General features: G+C 44.3%; 1 protein-coding gene across 2 annotated transcripts in view; it reads left to right on the forward strand.

Moving 5' to 3' along the window:
- LOC118399846 (cadherin-4-like) overlaps positions 1-18,162 on the forward strand; it is a 244,939-nt gene that overhangs the window by 197,251 nt on the left and 29,526 nt on the right. For both annotated transcript variants that reach the window (XM_052473342.1, XM_052473341.1), the window contains 2 exons: positions 4,534-4,678; positions 14,569-14,741. In XM_052473342.1, the coding sequence (XP_052329302.1) occupies positions 4,534-4,678; positions 14,569-14,741 (318 nt within the window). The remainder of the gene's footprint in view (positions 1-4,533; positions 4,679-14,568; positions 14,742-18,162) is intronic.

An 18,162-nucleotide genomic window follows, 5' to 3' on the forward strand; every position in this document is an offset into this window, starting at 1 on the left:
TACTGCTCATGGTTGACGAAGATAACTTTATATTTACTGGTCTGTTCTTCAATAAGAAAGACATAACTGGTGTTTTTGACAGACTTCCACCAGATGAAGATGAACTCTGAGGTTAGCGTGTGGGTGAAGTTGAGTTTTTCTCCACAGACAGCTGTAGGGAGAGAGCAGCTGGGAGCCAGCCTGGAGATGTCTGTGCGTGCGTGTGTGTGTGTGTGTGTGTGTGCGTGATGAAGGATATATTGCTGGAAACTTTCGAAGTTTACCAGTAAACTACCAGAATGTTGGTAACTTAGAAGTAAAAGAAATATGGTGGCCTTTTGGGGTACTTCAGATTATAAAAGGTGTCTGTAGTTTTCTCTGGCCATCTGTGTGGCCTTAAAAATACTTATGGCTGCAGGGGCAGTATTGAGTAGCTTGGATGAAAGGTGACCAGAGTAAACGGCCTGCTCCTCAGTCCCAGGTGCTAATATATGCATATTATTAGTATTGGATATAAAACACGCCGAAGCTTCTAAAACTGTTTGAATGATGTCTGTGAGTATAACAGAACTCATATGGCAGGCAAAAACCTGGGAAGAAATCCAAACAGGAAGTGAGAAATCTGAGGTTGGTCGATTTTCAACCCAGCCCCTATTGAATTCACAGTGGGATATGGATGAACTTGAACTTCCTAGGTCTTCAACTAGATGTCAACAGTTTTTAGAAACTTGAATGAGGCTTCTACTGTGTTGTGAAGCTGAATGGGAGCTGAATGAGCCAGGTGTCTGGCAGAGAGCCAAGGGCTGGTCATGCGCAATTCACATGATTATAGCGACCTGCGTTCCATGGCTTCTCCACAGACAAAGGAATTCTCCAGTTGGAACTTTATTGAAGATTTATGATAACAACATCCTAAAGATTGATGCTATACTTAGTTTGACAAGTTTCTTCGATCTGTAATATAACTTTTTGAAGTTTTCATCCGACGTTCTGATGGACCTGCACGAGAGTTTGGATTTCTGTACTAAACGCGCTAACAAAAGTAGCTTCTTGGACATAAATAATGGACATTATCGAACAAATCAAGCATTTATTGTGGAACTAGGATTCCTGGCAGTGCATTCTGATGAAGATCATCAAAGGTAAGGGAATATTTATAATGTGATTTCTGATTTCTGTTGACTTTGTTTTTATTTACTTTATTATTGCATGGTTTACTTTTTCCGTAAAGTTATTTTGAAATCTGACACCGCGGTTGCATTAAGGAGAGGTATATCTATAATTCCATGTGTATAACTTGTATTTTCATCTACATTTATAATGAGTATTTCTGTTGAATTGATGTGGCTATGCAAAAGCACTGGATGTTTCTGGAACTAGTGAACGTAACACGCCAATGTAAACTCTGATTTTTTAATATAAATATTATCAAACATAACATACATGTATTGTGTAACATGAAGTCCTATAAGTGTCATCTGATGAAGATCATCTAAGGTTAGTGATTAATGTTATCTCTATTTGTGCTTTTTGTGACTTCTCTCTTTGGCTGGAAAAATGGCTGGGTTTTTCTGTGAGTTGGTGGTCACCTAACATAATCGTTTGTGGTGCTTTCGCTGTAAAGCCTATTTGAAATTGGACACTGTGGTGGGATTAACAACAAGATTACCTTTAAAACGGTATGAGATACATGTATGTTTGAGGAATTTTAATTATGAGATTTCTGTTGTTTTGAATTTGTGGCCCTGCACTTTCACTGGCTGTTGTCATATCATCCAGTTAATGGGATTGCAGCCCTAAGAATTAACACATGGAGACTATATAAAGAAATCAAATAAGATATATGTATATATATACCCACAAATGCTGACGCTCCAGATACTCAACTAGTCTAAAGAAGGCCAGTTTTATTGCTTCTTTAAACAGGACAACATTTTTCAGCTGTGCTAACATAACTGCAAAAGGGTTTTCTAACGATCAATTAGCCTTTTAAAATGATAAACTTGGATTAGCTAACACAACGTGCCATTGGAACACAGGAGTGATGGTTGCTGATAATGGGCCTCTGTACGCCTATGTAGATATTCCATATCAAATCTGCCATTTCCAGCTACAATAGTCATTTACAACATTAACACTGTCTACACTGTATTTCTGATCAATTTGATGTTATTTTAACGGACAGAAAATGCGTTTTGCTTTCAAAAACAAGGGCATTTCTAAGTGACCCCAAACTTTTGAACTGTAGTGTATATACTGATAAGGCTGTGAAACTTGATCCTAAATATAATTCAGCAACTTAGTGAAAACCATTGGTGTTTAATATGAGGGTTACCGCATGAAATATCCTTCATAGTCTTTACACACTTTCATTTATTTGACTACGTCAATTTGTCTTTGTTGTAAATGTTTTCCAAGACAAACTGTTGGCAGTTGTGAAAACGTTGTGTTATTTAAAAAATAAAGCAATAGTTGATTAGATACTTTTTTCATTAATTAGGCTCGTTTCTCTTGAACCATTTGGTCTATCCACTAGAAACTCATGGTCAATGTAGACACGTATATCCAAAATTAATACTATATATGTTTTTTATTTTATTTATTGTTCAATTATAAATTACCAGAGTTATCATAGATTGCCTTTGGTTACCTAAATTACCAAAGATTCTGATAACTTTGGTAAATTACCAGTAGCTTTGCAACCCGGTAGCTGTGTGTGCGTATGTGACATGTTTCTACATGCGGGTTTGTGTGTGTGTCTGGACAGACCCCATCAGTGGTTGCTGTGGTGGTTCTGGTAGAGTTTTCTCCCCGTGGTTGTGTTTTTCAGGCCCGCCCTCCAGCATGCTAATGACAGGACCAAAACCACACATTAGCAGTCCACACACACTGCTCACACACTCTTCACACACTCCTCCAGGCTCTCAGATCAAATTTCCATTGGCTCTGTCAGCCCCCCCCCCCCCCCCCTTTCCCCACTCACCATGCAGAGCCCACAGCTGAGAAAACAGATTGGGCTTGTTTGTTTGTTTGTGTTTCTCTCTGTTTGTTTGTTGTGCTCTGGCCTATGGAAACTCATCGTCTGGGGAATATTAAGTGGCTGAAGCAACAGGGTTTGAATGCGTTTATACAGTGTGAGTGTGTGTGTGGGTATGTGTGTCTAAGAGCAGAAGTCAGCCTGTGTGTGTGTGTGTGTGTGTGTGTGTGTGTGTGTGTGTGTGTGTGTGTGTGTGTGTGTGTGTGTGTGTGTGTGTGTGTGTGTGTGTGTGTGTGTGTGTGTGTGTGTGTGTGTGTGTGTGTGTGTGTGTGTGTGTGTGTGTGTGTGTGTGTTTCCACACTATACGGATGCGACTCAAAAGCAAGATGAGTCATTTTGTCAGGAAGGCAGGTATCGATGCTGTAGCTTGAGGCTCCTCTGTACCATTCAGTCCTCGAATGAACATGGCCTCTTTCTGTGAATATTACAGAGATTCCATTAGTCAATGTTGTACTTAGTGTTATTAAAGGGTCCACTGCCCACGTGTTTGTGAAGGTGTATGAGAACGACAACCTCAGACTCCAGGCTCTCGGTCTCTGTCCAGGTTTGTATGGTTTTATGTTTTTACAGAGCTATTGGGAGAGACAATGATGCTGTTCTTTGCCTTTCAAAGCTTCTCTCCAACATAATGTTGTCTGGAGCTGTGAGACATCTTTAGTCAACATGAGTATATTCAGACATGGGGTTGTTACAGCCGGGTTGGAGAAGAAGTCATAGCAGTGTACGTATTGATTGTCACTCTTTCCTCTTAGGGTCCCCCACTGTTTCTTTGTGATTCACTCTGTGTTTCTGACTCATTACTGGTATTACACGAGGCATGCTCCTTCCATCTCTCTCACTCTCCTTTTCTCACACTGTGATTCACAGGGAAATGTTGTGGATTGGCTTATCTGCCTATCTCAGTAAAAGACATTGTGGCCAATCAGTGGTGGTGTTGCACAAACCAACCAGGACAGTCATTTTCCTTAGGAGAACAAAAGCCAGACACCACATGAGTTGTGTTGAATAGAATAGAGTCTCTAGGTGTTCTCTGGGGCTCTTGCTGTGTCTGCTGAGCAGCACACACCTCAGGCTGTATCTGTGTTTGGACACAACACCTTATATTCTCTTTCTCTTATTGGCAATTATCAGCACAGGCACTCCAGCAGGCTCTCTCTGTCACGACAAATAAAAAACTGGAATTACTGCTTCAGTTGTGGAGCTTCCAATTAACAAACCTCTCACAACCAGCAATCAAAATCAAGGTTGCATGGCAGGAATTCAATGGTCAGAGATAGTGGATTTTCATGGACTCTCTAGTGTGCAATTACAGTAAACATACTTGTGAAAGAGATCTGCAATGGCAGAAATACTTGCAGTTACAGGATGAATTCCAGCCTGCATGCGTTGTCCGCTGTCATGTTTGTGCCTTATGTGATGTTTCATGTCGATCAGTGCTGCCTTATGTATCGTCAAAGCTACTGTGGCGTTTACAGGACTTACACAATGCTCGTGTGGTTTCGTTGTGTTGTTTGCAGCTGCGGGCCCATGCTGTGGACATGAATGGGAACAAAGTGGAAAGCCCCATAGACCTGTACATCTACGTCATCGACATGAATGACAACCGGCCAGAGTTCCAGAACCAGGTCTACAACGGCTCTGTGGCTGAAGGCTCTAAACCAGGTACATTCACTATGACTGAATACAGCGTGTTGCTTCTTCAAGTGTATCTGAGAACACCTAGTGAACAGAAGCATGGTCATTTTGAAGGCAGAGGGAGCAACGTATCATGGTTGGAGGAACACTTGGTTTTTACCAGTCAGACATCGATGTTTGTTTACTTTGTGTTCAGACAATGTTCTGCTGCACAGTTTAATCTCAGGAGATTTCCGAAACAACGCAGGCGAGAGAGGGAAAAGAGCACACACACACACACACACATTGCAACAATGGTCTCTCCTCAGTGGAGCGTAGATCTGTTGTCTGTTTTAGAACAAACTCTGCTAATTAACGAGAAGAACCAAACATATCTGACTGACTGGTACTCTCTTATAAAAACCTGTTATTTTTAGCATATGAGTACAAAGTGTGTGTTGGGGTTACAACACTGTCCATTGTGTTGGAGAAGAAAACGTAGGTCGCACAGCTTATTAGCTAATTATTCTGAAATTGTCTCACATAGCTCACTAGTGGAATGTGAACACAATGTCCCACTATTGTATGATGGAGTTAACACACTGACAAGTACTTTTACATAGACCATAGAGCTTTTCCCTCTCCCTTTTTCTGTCTATCTATTCCCCTCTATTGTATGCAATCATGAATTTTAAATGAGAGAGTGTGCCACTTAGCTATGGTTGCCTAATTGACTATTTAAGGAAATGAGAGTGGGGCCATTTTTCATCACTGGTGTATGTTCTGTGGGACGGTTTTACTTTTCTGGGCCATTTTAAGACACAAAGAAGTTCAGCGCCATGTTTATCCAACGTATCACTTCAACTTTAAGCTGCTTTCTTTCGACTGGTAATGAGAATGGGCCTCCCCTCCCCGTAACTCTTTTTGGTTCCATTCTTCTAGCTGCTCAGAGCAAAGGGAGATGTGTGACGTGTTCCTCTCTAGTGTATCTAGAAGACTCTGATATCAATGTGTCTCTGAAGTATTACGGCTTATCCCCCATCTACTCTGGCTGCTATGTAAAAGCATTCAAAGAGACAGACCTGCGGGGAGTTGCCCTTATCGCTGTCGCCAGATGCGACATTGTGTATCAAATCAATCCATCAGTGAACGTGGGTTTGAAATGTCACGCTCGCCATCCGCCTCCACCCGCGTTCTTCCATCGGGAGACACAGAGACAAGCATGTCATTGCATTGGATCGGTCTTACATGCAAGTCCTGATGCAATTACAGAATGAACTAATCCAATTGTTATCGTGATTCAGACAGGGAACAAATGTGGTCTGACCAGTGTGGTGTCCATCCACGTGTCATCATTAGGGTATTCTGGGAGCTTGCTGGACACTTCAGGTTATTGGATGGTTATTGTAAACTGATAAGGTTCGTTGACAAATTGGTGAACCCCATGTATTTTATTTAAAAGGAGATGAAGAAGAACCCCCAAACACACACCACCACCACTCTCTCCTCGTGCACAAGAGATCACAGAGAAAACACTCACGTGATAGAGCCGGGGATGTAAAAGGATTTCTCTATTTTATTGTATAACGAGGTCCTCCTTCCTCAGAGCGTAGTCCTATACTATATCCCGCTTCCTCCCTCTGTGGCGGACCGATGGGAAGTAGTTCCTTTTCATGGCCCTTTTAGAGAGACACTCTGAAATGAGAGCAAAAGACAAATCCAGCGGAGTCCCACACACTCAATCTGTCATCTGGGGGGTTCTGTCCTGAAGAGTTTCCTAACAGTCAGAGAAAGATTTAAGAGTTCCCACCGCCTCCTGGCCTGGGGTGCTTATTAGACCCCAACGTCTGTACACAAGTGAGGAGAGATGGAGGGATGGAGGAACGCAGGGATGTTTCAATCAGTGTAATGGACCCAGAATTTGTGACTGACTGCTCGTTCTGCGCTGTGTGCAGGAGAATACTTTTTCCTGGGTGATACTTTACAGAGGATTTAAGACCAAATAGATGGAGTCTCAGAGCTGGGGAGGGCATTTAGCAGGAAAGGTCACCCAGAGATGGAGGACCTTCAGACAGAAGTAAGTGCTTTGGTTGGTTACAAACTCTGCTACCTTACATTCACAAACACACACCCGGGTATGAATATCGTAAACATGTTGTGGTTCCTTACGGACTTCATCAAGTTTGCAAGCCAGAGATACAGAAAGTATTCAGACCCCTTCCCTTTTCCACACTTTGTTACCTTACAGCCATATTCTAAAATACACACAATACCCCATAATGACAAAGTGAAAACAGTTTTTAGAAATGTTTGCAAAGTTATTAAAAAACAAAAACAGAAATACCGTATTTATATAAGTATTCAGACCCTTTGCTATGAGACTTGACATTGAGCTCAGGTTTATCCTGTTTCCATTGATCATCCTTGAGATGTTTCTACAACTTGATTGGAGTCCAACTGTGGTAAATTCAAATGATTGGACATGATTTTGGTAAGCCACACTCCTGTCAGTAAAAGGCACATGACAGCCCGCTTGGAGTTTGCCAAAAGGCACCTAAAGGACTCTCATACCATGAGAAACAAGATTCTCTGGTCTGATGAAACCAAGATTGAACTGCTTGGCCTGGATGCCAAGCGTCACGTCTGGAGGAAACCTGGCAGTATCCCTACGGTGAAGCATGGTAGTGGCAGCATCATGCTGTGGGGATGTTTTTCAGCGGCAGGGACCGGGAGAATAGTCAGGATCGAGTGAAAGATGAACGGGGCAAAGTACAGAGAGATCCTTGATGAAAACCTGCACCAGAGTGCTCAGGACCTCAGACTGGGGCGAAGGTTCACCTTCCAACAGGACAACAACCCTAAGGACACAGCCAAGACAACACAGGAGTGGCTTTGGGACAAGTCTCTGAATGTCCTTGAGTAGGCCAGCCAGAGCCCGGACCTGAACCCGATTGAACATCTCTGGAGATACCTAAAAATAGCTGTGCAGCGACTCTCCCCATCCAACCTGACAGAGCTTGAGAGGATCTGTAGAGAACAATGGGAGAACCTCCCCAAATACAGGTGTGCCAAGCTTGTAGCGCCATACCCAAGAAGATTCGAGGCTGTCATCGCTGCTAAAGGGGCATCAACAAATGACTTAGTGAAGGCTCTGAATACTTATGTAAATGTGATATTTCAGTATTTTATTTATTTGTATTTTTCCAAAAAATATCTAAAAATCTGTCTTTGCATTGTCATAATGGGGTATTTTGTGTAGATTCATGAGGGGGGGGAAACTATTTCATCTATTTTAGAATAGGGTTTGGCCGGTAGGGATATCCTTGTCTGTGGCGCGCTAAACAGGCTGCCAGGTGCACGTTGTTTCCGCTGACACATTGGTGCAGCTGGCTTCCGGGTTGGATGCGCTGTGTTAAGAAGCAGTGCGGCTTGGTTGGGTTGTGTTTCGGAGGACGCATGGCTTTCAACCTTCGTCTCTCCCGAGCCCGTACGGGGGTTGTAGCGATGAGACAAGATAGTAACTACCAACAATTGGATACCACGAAATTGGGTAGAAAAGGGGTAAAATTCAACAAAAGGGGGGTAAGAATAAGGCTGTAACGTAACAAAATGTGAGAAAAGTGAACGGGTCTGAATACTTTACAAAAGTATATGGACACCCTTTCAAATGAGTGGATTCCGCTATTTCAGCCACACCCATTTCTGGGTGTATAAAATCAAGCAAACAGCCATGCAATGTCCATAGACAAACATTGGCAGTATAATGGGCTGTACTGAAGAGCTCAGTGACTTTCAACGTGGCACTGTCATAGGATGCCACCTTTCCAATAAGTAAATTTGTCAAATTTTTGCCCTGTTAGAGCACACCCGGGCAACTGTAAGTGCTGTTCTGGTGAAGTGGAAACATCTAAGCGAAACAACGGCTCAGCCGCAAAGTGCTAGGCCGCACAAGCTCACAGAACAGGACCGCAGAGTGCTGAAGCATGTAGCGCGTAACAATCATCTGTAATGCTCAATACTGAGTTCCAAACTGACTCTGGAAGCAACGTCAGCACAAGAACTGTTCGTTGGGAGCTTCATTAAATGTGTTTCCATGGCCGAGCAGCCGCACACAAGCCTAGGAAGATCACCATGCGCAATGCCAAGCATTGGCTGGAGTGGTGTAAAGTTCGCTGCCATTGGACTCTGAATCAGTTATAACGCGGTCCGACAGATGAATCTGGGTTTGGCCGATCCCAGGAAAACACTACCTGCCCCAATGCATAGTGCCAACTGTAAAGTTTGGTGGAGGATGAATAATGGTCTGGGGCTGTTTTTCATGGTTCGGACTAGGCCCCTTCGTTCCAGTGAAGGAAAATCTTAATGTTTCAGCATACATCTCTCACATTCTAAACAATTTTGTGGCAACAGTTTGGGGAAGGCCCTTTCCTGTTTCAGCATGACAATTATCCTGTGCACAAAGCGAGGTCCATACAGTAATGGTTTATCGAGATCGGTGTGGAAGAACTTGACTGGCCTGCACAGAGCCCTGACCTCATCAAACACCTTTGGGATGAATTGGGACGCCGACGGCGAGCCAGGCCTAATCGCCCAACATCAGTGCCAGACCTCACTAACGCTCTGGTGGCTGAATTGAAGCAAGTCCCTGCAGCAATATTCCAGCATCTACTGGAAAGCCTTCCCAGAAGAGTGGAGGCTGTTTATAGCATCAAAGGGCCACCAACTCTATATTAATGCCCATGATTTTGGAATGAGATGTGTCCACATACTTTTGTCCAAGTAGTGTATAAAATAGATTTCTTCTCCCTCAAGTCTGTTCTTCTCTAATAATTCCTTCAGCATGGGAAGTTGTGAAGACATGTGAAGAGACATTGCAGTAAATTGTTCTGACTGCCCATGCATTGAGGTGTGAGGTAATTTTCTGGCGGCTGGTTTTCATTGGTCCCTCCCGGGCATGGCAGGATTGTGTATGGTGGTGGGTGGAGCTGCAGTGTGGTCTGTTAAAAGCCCGGGGAGGGCCAGTAGTGCCATTAGAGCCAACTTTGTGTGACCGCAGTGATTTGTGTCCCCTTTATCACTCTGTCCCTAGACACACACACAGAGTGACTGCCACATCTCTCTCCTTCTCACCTCTCCTCCTTGGCCTCATACTTCTCCTCCTGTCCTTCCACACAGTCTCTCACCCACTACTGCCTCCCCATATTAATATTGTACTCTACTTTACCTGTCCCTCTCTCAATGCCTGTTTTTAATCCTCCTCTTTACCCTCCTTTTCTTGTCCTTTCCTCTTCCAACCACTATCTCTCTCCCTCTTGCTACCCCTTTTAGTGCCCTTTCCAGCCTTGTCTTCTCTCTCCCTTCCCTTTTCATCGCCGGAAATGCCTTGCCATGCTATCTTTCTGCATCTGTGCTTTAGATTAGATTATTCGATTAGATGAGTTTATTAATCACATGCACAGCGTCGCAGATGTAATCACAAGGACCGTGAAATTCTTATGCTCTGAGTGCAAAAAGTGCAGGTCAAAAAAGGGAAGCGAATGAGACAATAATACAAATATGAATAATACTTGTGTCCATCTCTCTCTTGTTCTGCCCCTTTGCCTCCACATCCTCCACTGGTGTGTATGGCTGCCAGGCTTCCCCCAAAGAATGACCAAGAAAAAAACATACAAAATAATTGATCTTTCATCTCTCTGTGTATCATAAATGTCGTTCAATTCATATGAGGCTGAATGTATCTCACCGGAGAAAGCAAACCAAGTGAACAACACCCCGCCCTCTGTATGTGTAGCCCATCTATCTGATGCTGTCTGGTCAAAAAGAGTATGACATTGTTGCCGCCCGTAGTATTGAATGAAAGGGAAGCCAGGGAGCATTTGGCTTCCCTTGATGAAAAAAAATAATAATAATAATAGCCAATCAGCGTTGAGCTAAACAGAACACAGCTGTGAATGGTCCTGGCACCCCCCAAAAAAAGTGTCAAGGGAAGCCAGTGCGGATTTGCCTTCAAACCAGTCATATCACATTAGAAGGCAAACATCATTGACAGAAATGTTGTATCTCATTGTGTCGTTGTCCTCCGGTGGTTAGCTAGCTAGCTAAAATGGTCCCTTTCCTAAAGTAGCCATGGATGGAGATAGGGATTTGGACTTGTGGTTTTACTTAAATCTCCGTGCTGGCCAATGATTATAACGGAAATTCTGATCCAACCATAACCTCTCTTGTTCTGCCCCTTTGCCTCCACATCCTCCACTGGTGTGTATGGCTGCCAGGCTTCCCCCAAAGAATGACCAAGAAAAAACATACAAAATAATTGATCTTTCATCTCTCTGTGTATCATAAATGTCGTTCAATTCATATGAGGCTGAATGTATCTCACCGGAGAAAGCAAACCAAGTGAACAACACCCCGCCCTCTGTATGTGTAGCCCATCTATCTGATGCTGTCTGGTCAAAAAGAGTATGACATTGTTGCCGCCCGTAGTATTGAATGAAAGGGAAGCCAGGGAGCATTTGGCTTCCCTTGATGAAAAAAATAATAATAATAATAGCCAATCAGCGTTGAGCTAAACAGAACACAGCTGTGAATGGTCCTGGCACCCCCAAAAAAAGTGTCAAGGGAAGCCAGTGCGGATTTGCCTTCAAACCAGTCATATCACATTAGAAGGCAAACATCATTGACAGAAATGTTGTATCTCATTGTGTCGTTGTCCTCCGGTGGTTAGCTAGCTAGCTAAAATGGTCCCTTTCCTAAAGTAGCCATGGATGGAGATAGGGATTTGGACTTGTGGTTTTACTTAAATCTCCGTGCTGGCCAATGATTATAACGGAAATTCTGATCCAACCATAACCCCCCACACCCCCCCACACCCCACACACACACACACACACACACACACACACACACACACACACACACACACACACACACACACACACAGAGATCAGTACCATGGACAGATACATCATATTTACCCTATGTTGGTTGGACTAAATTGTTTCTGGTATCTTTTAGTTGTCCCTGTATTAGGGCTCACAAGTGGCGCAGCGGTCTAAGGCACTGCATCTCAGTGAGTCCCTGGTTCAAATCCAGGCTTGATCACATCCGGCCGTGTTTGGGAGTCCCGTAGGGCGGCGCACAATTTGCCCAGCGTCGTCTGGATTCGGCCGGGGTAGGCCGTCATTGTAAATAAGAGTATGTTAATTAACTGACTTGCCTAGTTAAATAAAGGTTCAATAAATGTTTTTGACTAAGCATATGTGATTAGATAATGTTGACGTTGAAATAGTGCTGGAATAGCCTGTTTTCTTTGCAACTCGCGGTGACTCCAAATCAATAGTTGTTTAGTAGTCCAAAAATGTACTTGACCATGCTGTAGGTCGTATAACTGTTTGTTACAGGCTAAATGTTTGGTGGACCTGACCGGACAGATGTTGCTCTCTTGCTCTCTTTTATGATGAAACAAAGGTGTGGTTGAATTTATCCTGCCACTGTGCCTTCTTATTGTCTCGGCCTTAAGCTTATATACAGTATCACGGTGTCAAGGCAAATGAACTAACAGGTTATAGAGCGAAAAATGCAATTATCACAACACAGGTTGTAATATATATATTGTTTTCCTTGCTTGGTTTCCCCAGTGATTTTACCCTCACACCGCAACTATAATCTGTAATTCATCTATAATTGGAAGGCAGCCCAGCTAACACATAACGTTCTGAGAACCATATGTTTCTTAGAGCTCGTTGAGAGCGTGTTTGTCCGATGGTTATTCTGCATACAACCTTTCCACAACTTGGAAACATTAAGAAAATGTTCCATAAAATCCACAAGAAATCATTAGAGACGTTCAAATCGTTTTTGTAAGATTGTTATTTCGTTCTCAGTGTCTGAACAGCTTTGAATGAGTAAAACAAATATGGCCTTCTTGCTAGCTCAATTCTGGTGACGCAGTGGACTAATTTACTGACTAGAGATCAGAAGATCGTCGGTTTGAATCACACCGACGCCGTGAGATTTTCACTTCCATTCTCAGAACGTTTAAAAAAACATTCAGTTTTACTGGTCAGGAAGCGTATGGCTTCGTTCCCAGAACCAATGGAAAATCTAAAACGTACGTTCCCACAACTCCCAAGGAACCACATGTGTTAGCTGGGAGGTGTTGACCCCCAGCTCAGTCATGTTTAGTCAGTGGATGGAGCCCATCAGGGATCTCAACTTTCCGCTCTCTTTCCCATGTAACCAAATGGCCAACATGCCTGCCTTGCCTGCCACCAGTGAAATGTTCAGCTCCAGCGGTTTTGGTGGAAAAGCAATTAGGATTTAGAATTCATTTTCAAATGAAAGAAGAATTAAACAGGCTCAGAGGTTAACTCTTTCAGGCATGCCCACACTTTTAGACAAAGAGCACTCTTTAAGCTTATTAAGAAATCCCTCTTATTGAAATTAAAGGTGGCAGAGTTGACATACGATTCTCTACATTACTCCTCCCCCATCGGACTGAACATTTGATCAAATGTTGATGCTCTCCTCTGTAATAAGGGTCATTGTTTTTCTCCTCGCTCCCTTCCATGGCTCTCTCTCTCTCCCCGTTGTTTTCTCTCCATGGGCAAAGTGACAACTCTTGCTTTGACACTTAATGAAGTTTGAAATAGAATTCTCAGCTACAATTATTCTGTTGATTCTGGCTGTCACGGGAATTATGGTGCTATCTCTGCCCAATTATGAGAGCCAGCAGAACAGACACCTGTAGCTGCGAGTACCCACTGTGTGTCTCTTCTCCTGTCTGTCTGAAATTCAACATGTTTCTACACTAGCTAATCCTATCTAATACTATCCATGCCCCTACTTCTGATATACAGCTAAACTGACCCTAGATCAGCTCTAATGTCTCTCACTCCTCCCTGTTTTTCCTCCCATCTCTCTCTCCCTCTCTCTCTCTCTCTCTCTCTGTCTCTGTTTCTCTCACTCGCTCTCTACCTACACTCCTCTCTGTCTCTGTCTATCAATCCCTATATCTCTCTATATATGCTTCTCTCTTTTCCTCTTCCTCTCTCCCCCTGTCTCTTTCTCTTTGTTTCTGCCTCCTTATACAGTACAACAACCCTAGCATGTGTGTTCTCCTGCCTCTCTCCCCCTAAGCTGACAAGACCCTAGATTTCCTGCTGCAGCAGTAGCAGTAGCAGCCTTTAAATGGCTGCCTGATGGAGAGTGACATTTTCCCTGAGCTGGGGAGAGGAACGAGGAGATCTCTCCCTTTTCCTGGACAGAGTGCTCCTAATTGCCTGGTCACATTTGTGAGCCTGGCTGACAAGCTCTTACAAATCAATAATTCTGCTAGGGGAGATGGGGGCACAGGCCTTTCACCCCCCATCCCCTCCACCTCTATACACACGTACACAGGCACACACCACCCCCACCGCCAGCCTTAAATGGCTGTGTTTTTTACCCATGATTCCAAGACAAATAGGGAGAGAGCATCGGAGCATTAAGGGCAGCAGCCGTTCTGCTGAAGGCTGAAATAATGGATGGTGGAAATGGCAGAAGAGCCCATGCTGCTCATTACTAAATGGACTCTGTAGGGAGGAACTTTACCCTGCCTGCCTGCCTGCCAGCCTGCCAGCCTGGTATATACAGGGATGGGATGAATGGGGGCTTTTTTCACAGAGTTTTTTTGTCTGCTTATTTTCCCCTTGAATTTTCCCTTAGCTGAAGACATAGATGCAGGGAATGGGTTTGAAATACGTTTAGAAGTGTGTATACTGTGTACTGTATGTTAAATATGTGTTTGTGTATGATGATGGGACACATATGTTACATCTCTTGGTGTTTGTATGACTGTTCATGGCTTTTTCTTTGCCAGGAGGAGGTGTTTCCTGTGCTGTGTGATTCACATTGTGTTTCTGTAACTGTTGCTGGCTCTGCCTCCTCCCTGTTGGCAGGCACGTTAGTGATGCAGGTGACCGCCAACGACTCAGATGACGACACCACAGCCAATGGGATGGTGCGGTACCGGATCCTATCCCAGACCCCCCACATGCCAATCCCCAATATGTTCACCATCAACAGCGAGACGGGAGACATCTTCACGGTTGCCGCCGGCTTGGACAGGGAGGTCAGTAGCACAACAAGGTCACACTGTCTGTCAGGGGGCGCAGGGGGGGAACAGTGGGGAGGAAGGGGCATTGACATCCTTTTGTATCGGTGTTCATGTCAGCCTGTTACTGCACATCCACAGGGTTACGGTATGTTGATGGTGTCTACTGTGTCACCTTACATCTCATGGCAGGGGTACCATGTCAAACTAAGTCATTATATTAAATATAGTCTGACACTGGGTGTTGTTCCCATTCCTATAGGTCACCACTCCTGTACACCAGTCAGTCACCTTTCTACACTTAATAACAAACTCAGGATTCCCTCTCTCCCTAGAATAAACCTTAAACGTGATGAGCAAAATAGTCAGATAGGGTTGGGGTTGATTCCTATTCCAGTCTATTCAGGAACTGAATTGAATTATTCATGTGTAGAGACCTTTCATGTCCAATTCAGTTGACAGGAGTTGAAATGGAATCGACCCTGACCCTGCGAACAGCACAGCTAATGGCTATAAAATACCAACACGTGCTGGCCCTCCTTAAGGGGGTCATGGGAATGGATTTCACCTGGTTTATCCTCTACCCTCCTTGTGTCGCACTCCCGCAGGTGTTGTGCCCCCCCCCTTCTTAGATCACTAATGAGGGAGGTCATGGTGGGTCAACTCTGTTCATCCCATAATGCATCAGTAAGCTGCCAGCAGAGTATTTTATAAGAAGCTGTGCTCACCCTCTTACAGTCAGCCTCTCAGACTCACACTCTTAACACTCCTCTGTGGCCTGACATTCAGAAGGAAACACGTCCGCCAGTCCTACTCCTAATGTTCCAAAGACACAAATTTGTAACATACTGTATCATTATGATATTATTAGTCTGGTGCTTTTACCACATACATAAAAGCACAAGTGCTGAGTCTAAGCCTTTGAGCTCTGGCAACACGAGTCAGTCTCATAACGTTTATATTCGCAGATTTCCCAATAGTCCCACATGGCAATAGCTCCATCCTGACCATCCTGTGGAAACCAGACGGATTTGACCTATATTGGAAACAAAAGACTGGTATGGCTACCAGGTTTAGTTGTTTAATATCTGATTTGTGTGTGAATAATTGAGGAACATAAACAATCACAATTGCATCCAGGTTCTGTATGCATGTATGCATGCACTTTAGTCATTCAAGTATGCATGTTATACAGTAAAGGGTTGACAGTAGAAATCATCTGCAGTTAATGCAGGGGCCTGTTTCACTGTCCCCTGGTCTCCCCCACAGCTGAACGGATGGGAGTCAACCTCATTAATCTAGGTAGAGCAGCAACTCCAGCAGCCCTGTCCCACCTGCCTCTCTCCCTCTGATCATTCCCCTAAAACTGGGACACACCTGGGTGTTCACCCAACTACGCTCAAGGTCACACACATAAGTACACTCTCAGGCATTAGCACACATGTATGCATGCACACACCCGCACGCTCACACACACACACACACACACACACATACACACACGCACACACACACACTGCAATGTAGCAGCTAATCCTCTTCATCAGTTGCACTGGAGACTAAATGGAATATTCATGTGTTAATTAAGGGGTGAGTGAGCCTCTTCAGTGTGGAGAAGAGCAGGGGAACAGGAAGGGCACTTCAGTGTCACCCAGCCCTGAACACTCCTGAATGCCAATTACCCTGCCACTCACTGCATCCCTGACCTCACCTCTTCTGTGCCCTCGTGCCACTGCATGTTTCAGCACACTGGTTAACAAGCAGGGCTAAGCTGTCTCTGGGTCCCTCGTTCTCTGCCTGAGAAACAGAGGTAGTGCACATAAACAAGCCACTGTGTCTTTCTCTTGTGTTGGTGGCTAATGGGCAGCATTTGTTAGTCCTGGTCCTGAGTGTGTAGCGGTGAGGTACAGTATGAGGTAGCCTGCTGGGTGTCAGAGCTGCTGAGTGTAAGAGTCATGCTGTCCTGTACTGTGTGCCACAGATGGACTGGGCTGTCTCGGTGCTCTCTAGGCCTGGCTGGAGTGGCAGGTCCGTTGCTTTTCATTCCCCCAGGCTACTGCAGCCTCACCGGAGCCTGGCTGTGCACGGTGCTGGGCACGATGCTGGGCGGCGGGGCTGACTCGTGTCAGCTCCAGGTTGGACCATGTAAGCTCCGCTCTGCCTGATTAGGGCATTGATCTGACACTGTAGTCGGTGTTTCTGAGTGCCTAAAGACTGTCCACATGGGGGAGGAGAGGCTGGGCAGGGGATAAGGCAGGGCACTGGGCATCTACAGGGGCTTGGATGTGCCAGCTCCAGGGGACTGAGTATTACTCCTTCAAGCTGGGGAAGTGGTTAACCATTATGGAGAAAAGTGGAGAAAAGTTTGTTTTTGACATATCTGGGGGGGCAAGTGTCTGTGCATATGGGTGTATCGGAGTGTTTGTGAGACAGTATTTCATGTGTCATGAGTATATCATACTGGTCTGGGTGTGTGTGTATATTGTATGTCCATGTGTCTTTGTGTTTCATACAGTGTATTTAGGAGGGGGGCTGTGCTCCATCTTCCTCAGAAAGCTGCAGTGAATGGGAGAGAGGGAGTCTCTCTGGGTTAAATGTGAGTCAGTGGCTGTTTGAGGTAGATTGTTAGTGACAGGGTAATCACTGTGGTCAGTACCAAACTGACAGGCCGGAACACAAACCACAGAGCAAATACGGAAAGTGCTAGTTCAGTGCTCATTCACGCTTGCTTTGTCTTCGTCACATGTTCAGTCTGCCTAGCACACAAAGCACAAACACACACAGCTCGGATTCAATGCATGCTCCATTAAAGGGATTCTCCGGTACTTTTGTATATTTTTTTGCCAGTAGTGGTCCCCGAAAATTGCGTAATATGTCACATACAGTGTGTGCAACATGCATCATGTGCATCTTGCTAGCTGTCACTCATATGGCGAGGCGCTGAAGCTCTTTGGTTGAACTCGAATTGCTAGGGTGTTGGCCCACGTGGGGGAAAATGTCATGGGAAATGGCGCAGCATAGCTTCCAGAAAAAGTGTTGCTTTCAAACTAGGGATTTTGTGGCTAATTGAGGTAAGACAGTCATTCTACTCATAGATTATGCTTGTATGAACTACACATTGACACATCCAGCCCAAAGTGGGAGGTTTAAAAAACACTTAGTAGTATCCAAAGTTCTGGAGCATGTCTTTAATGTTTTGTAAGTAAAAAATGTACCTTGCATTTTTTCCTATCAATGTCAGTAATGTCTTTCTATCTTTTTTGTATTTAAGATTTGAAAACAAACTCAATTCCAAACAGTGACTATTAGACAACCATTTCAGGATTTAATTTGACCTTTTTGGTTTAAAAGGAGTACTGGCAATAGAGTTCTGTTAGCCTGTAGCCTTTTGTTCTTTCTGTACGCTCTGGTCTCGTTCAGCTCCTTTGCAAAGGATCTC

Source organism: Oncorhynchus keta, chromosome 21 (genome assembly GCF_023373465.1).
Source record: "Oncorhynchus keta strain PuntledgeMale-10-30-2019 chromosome 21, Oket_V2, whole genome shotgun sequence".
Taxonomy (NCBI): domain Eukaryota; kingdom Metazoa; phylum Chordata; class Actinopteri; order Salmoniformes; family Salmonidae; genus Oncorhynchus; species Oncorhynchus keta.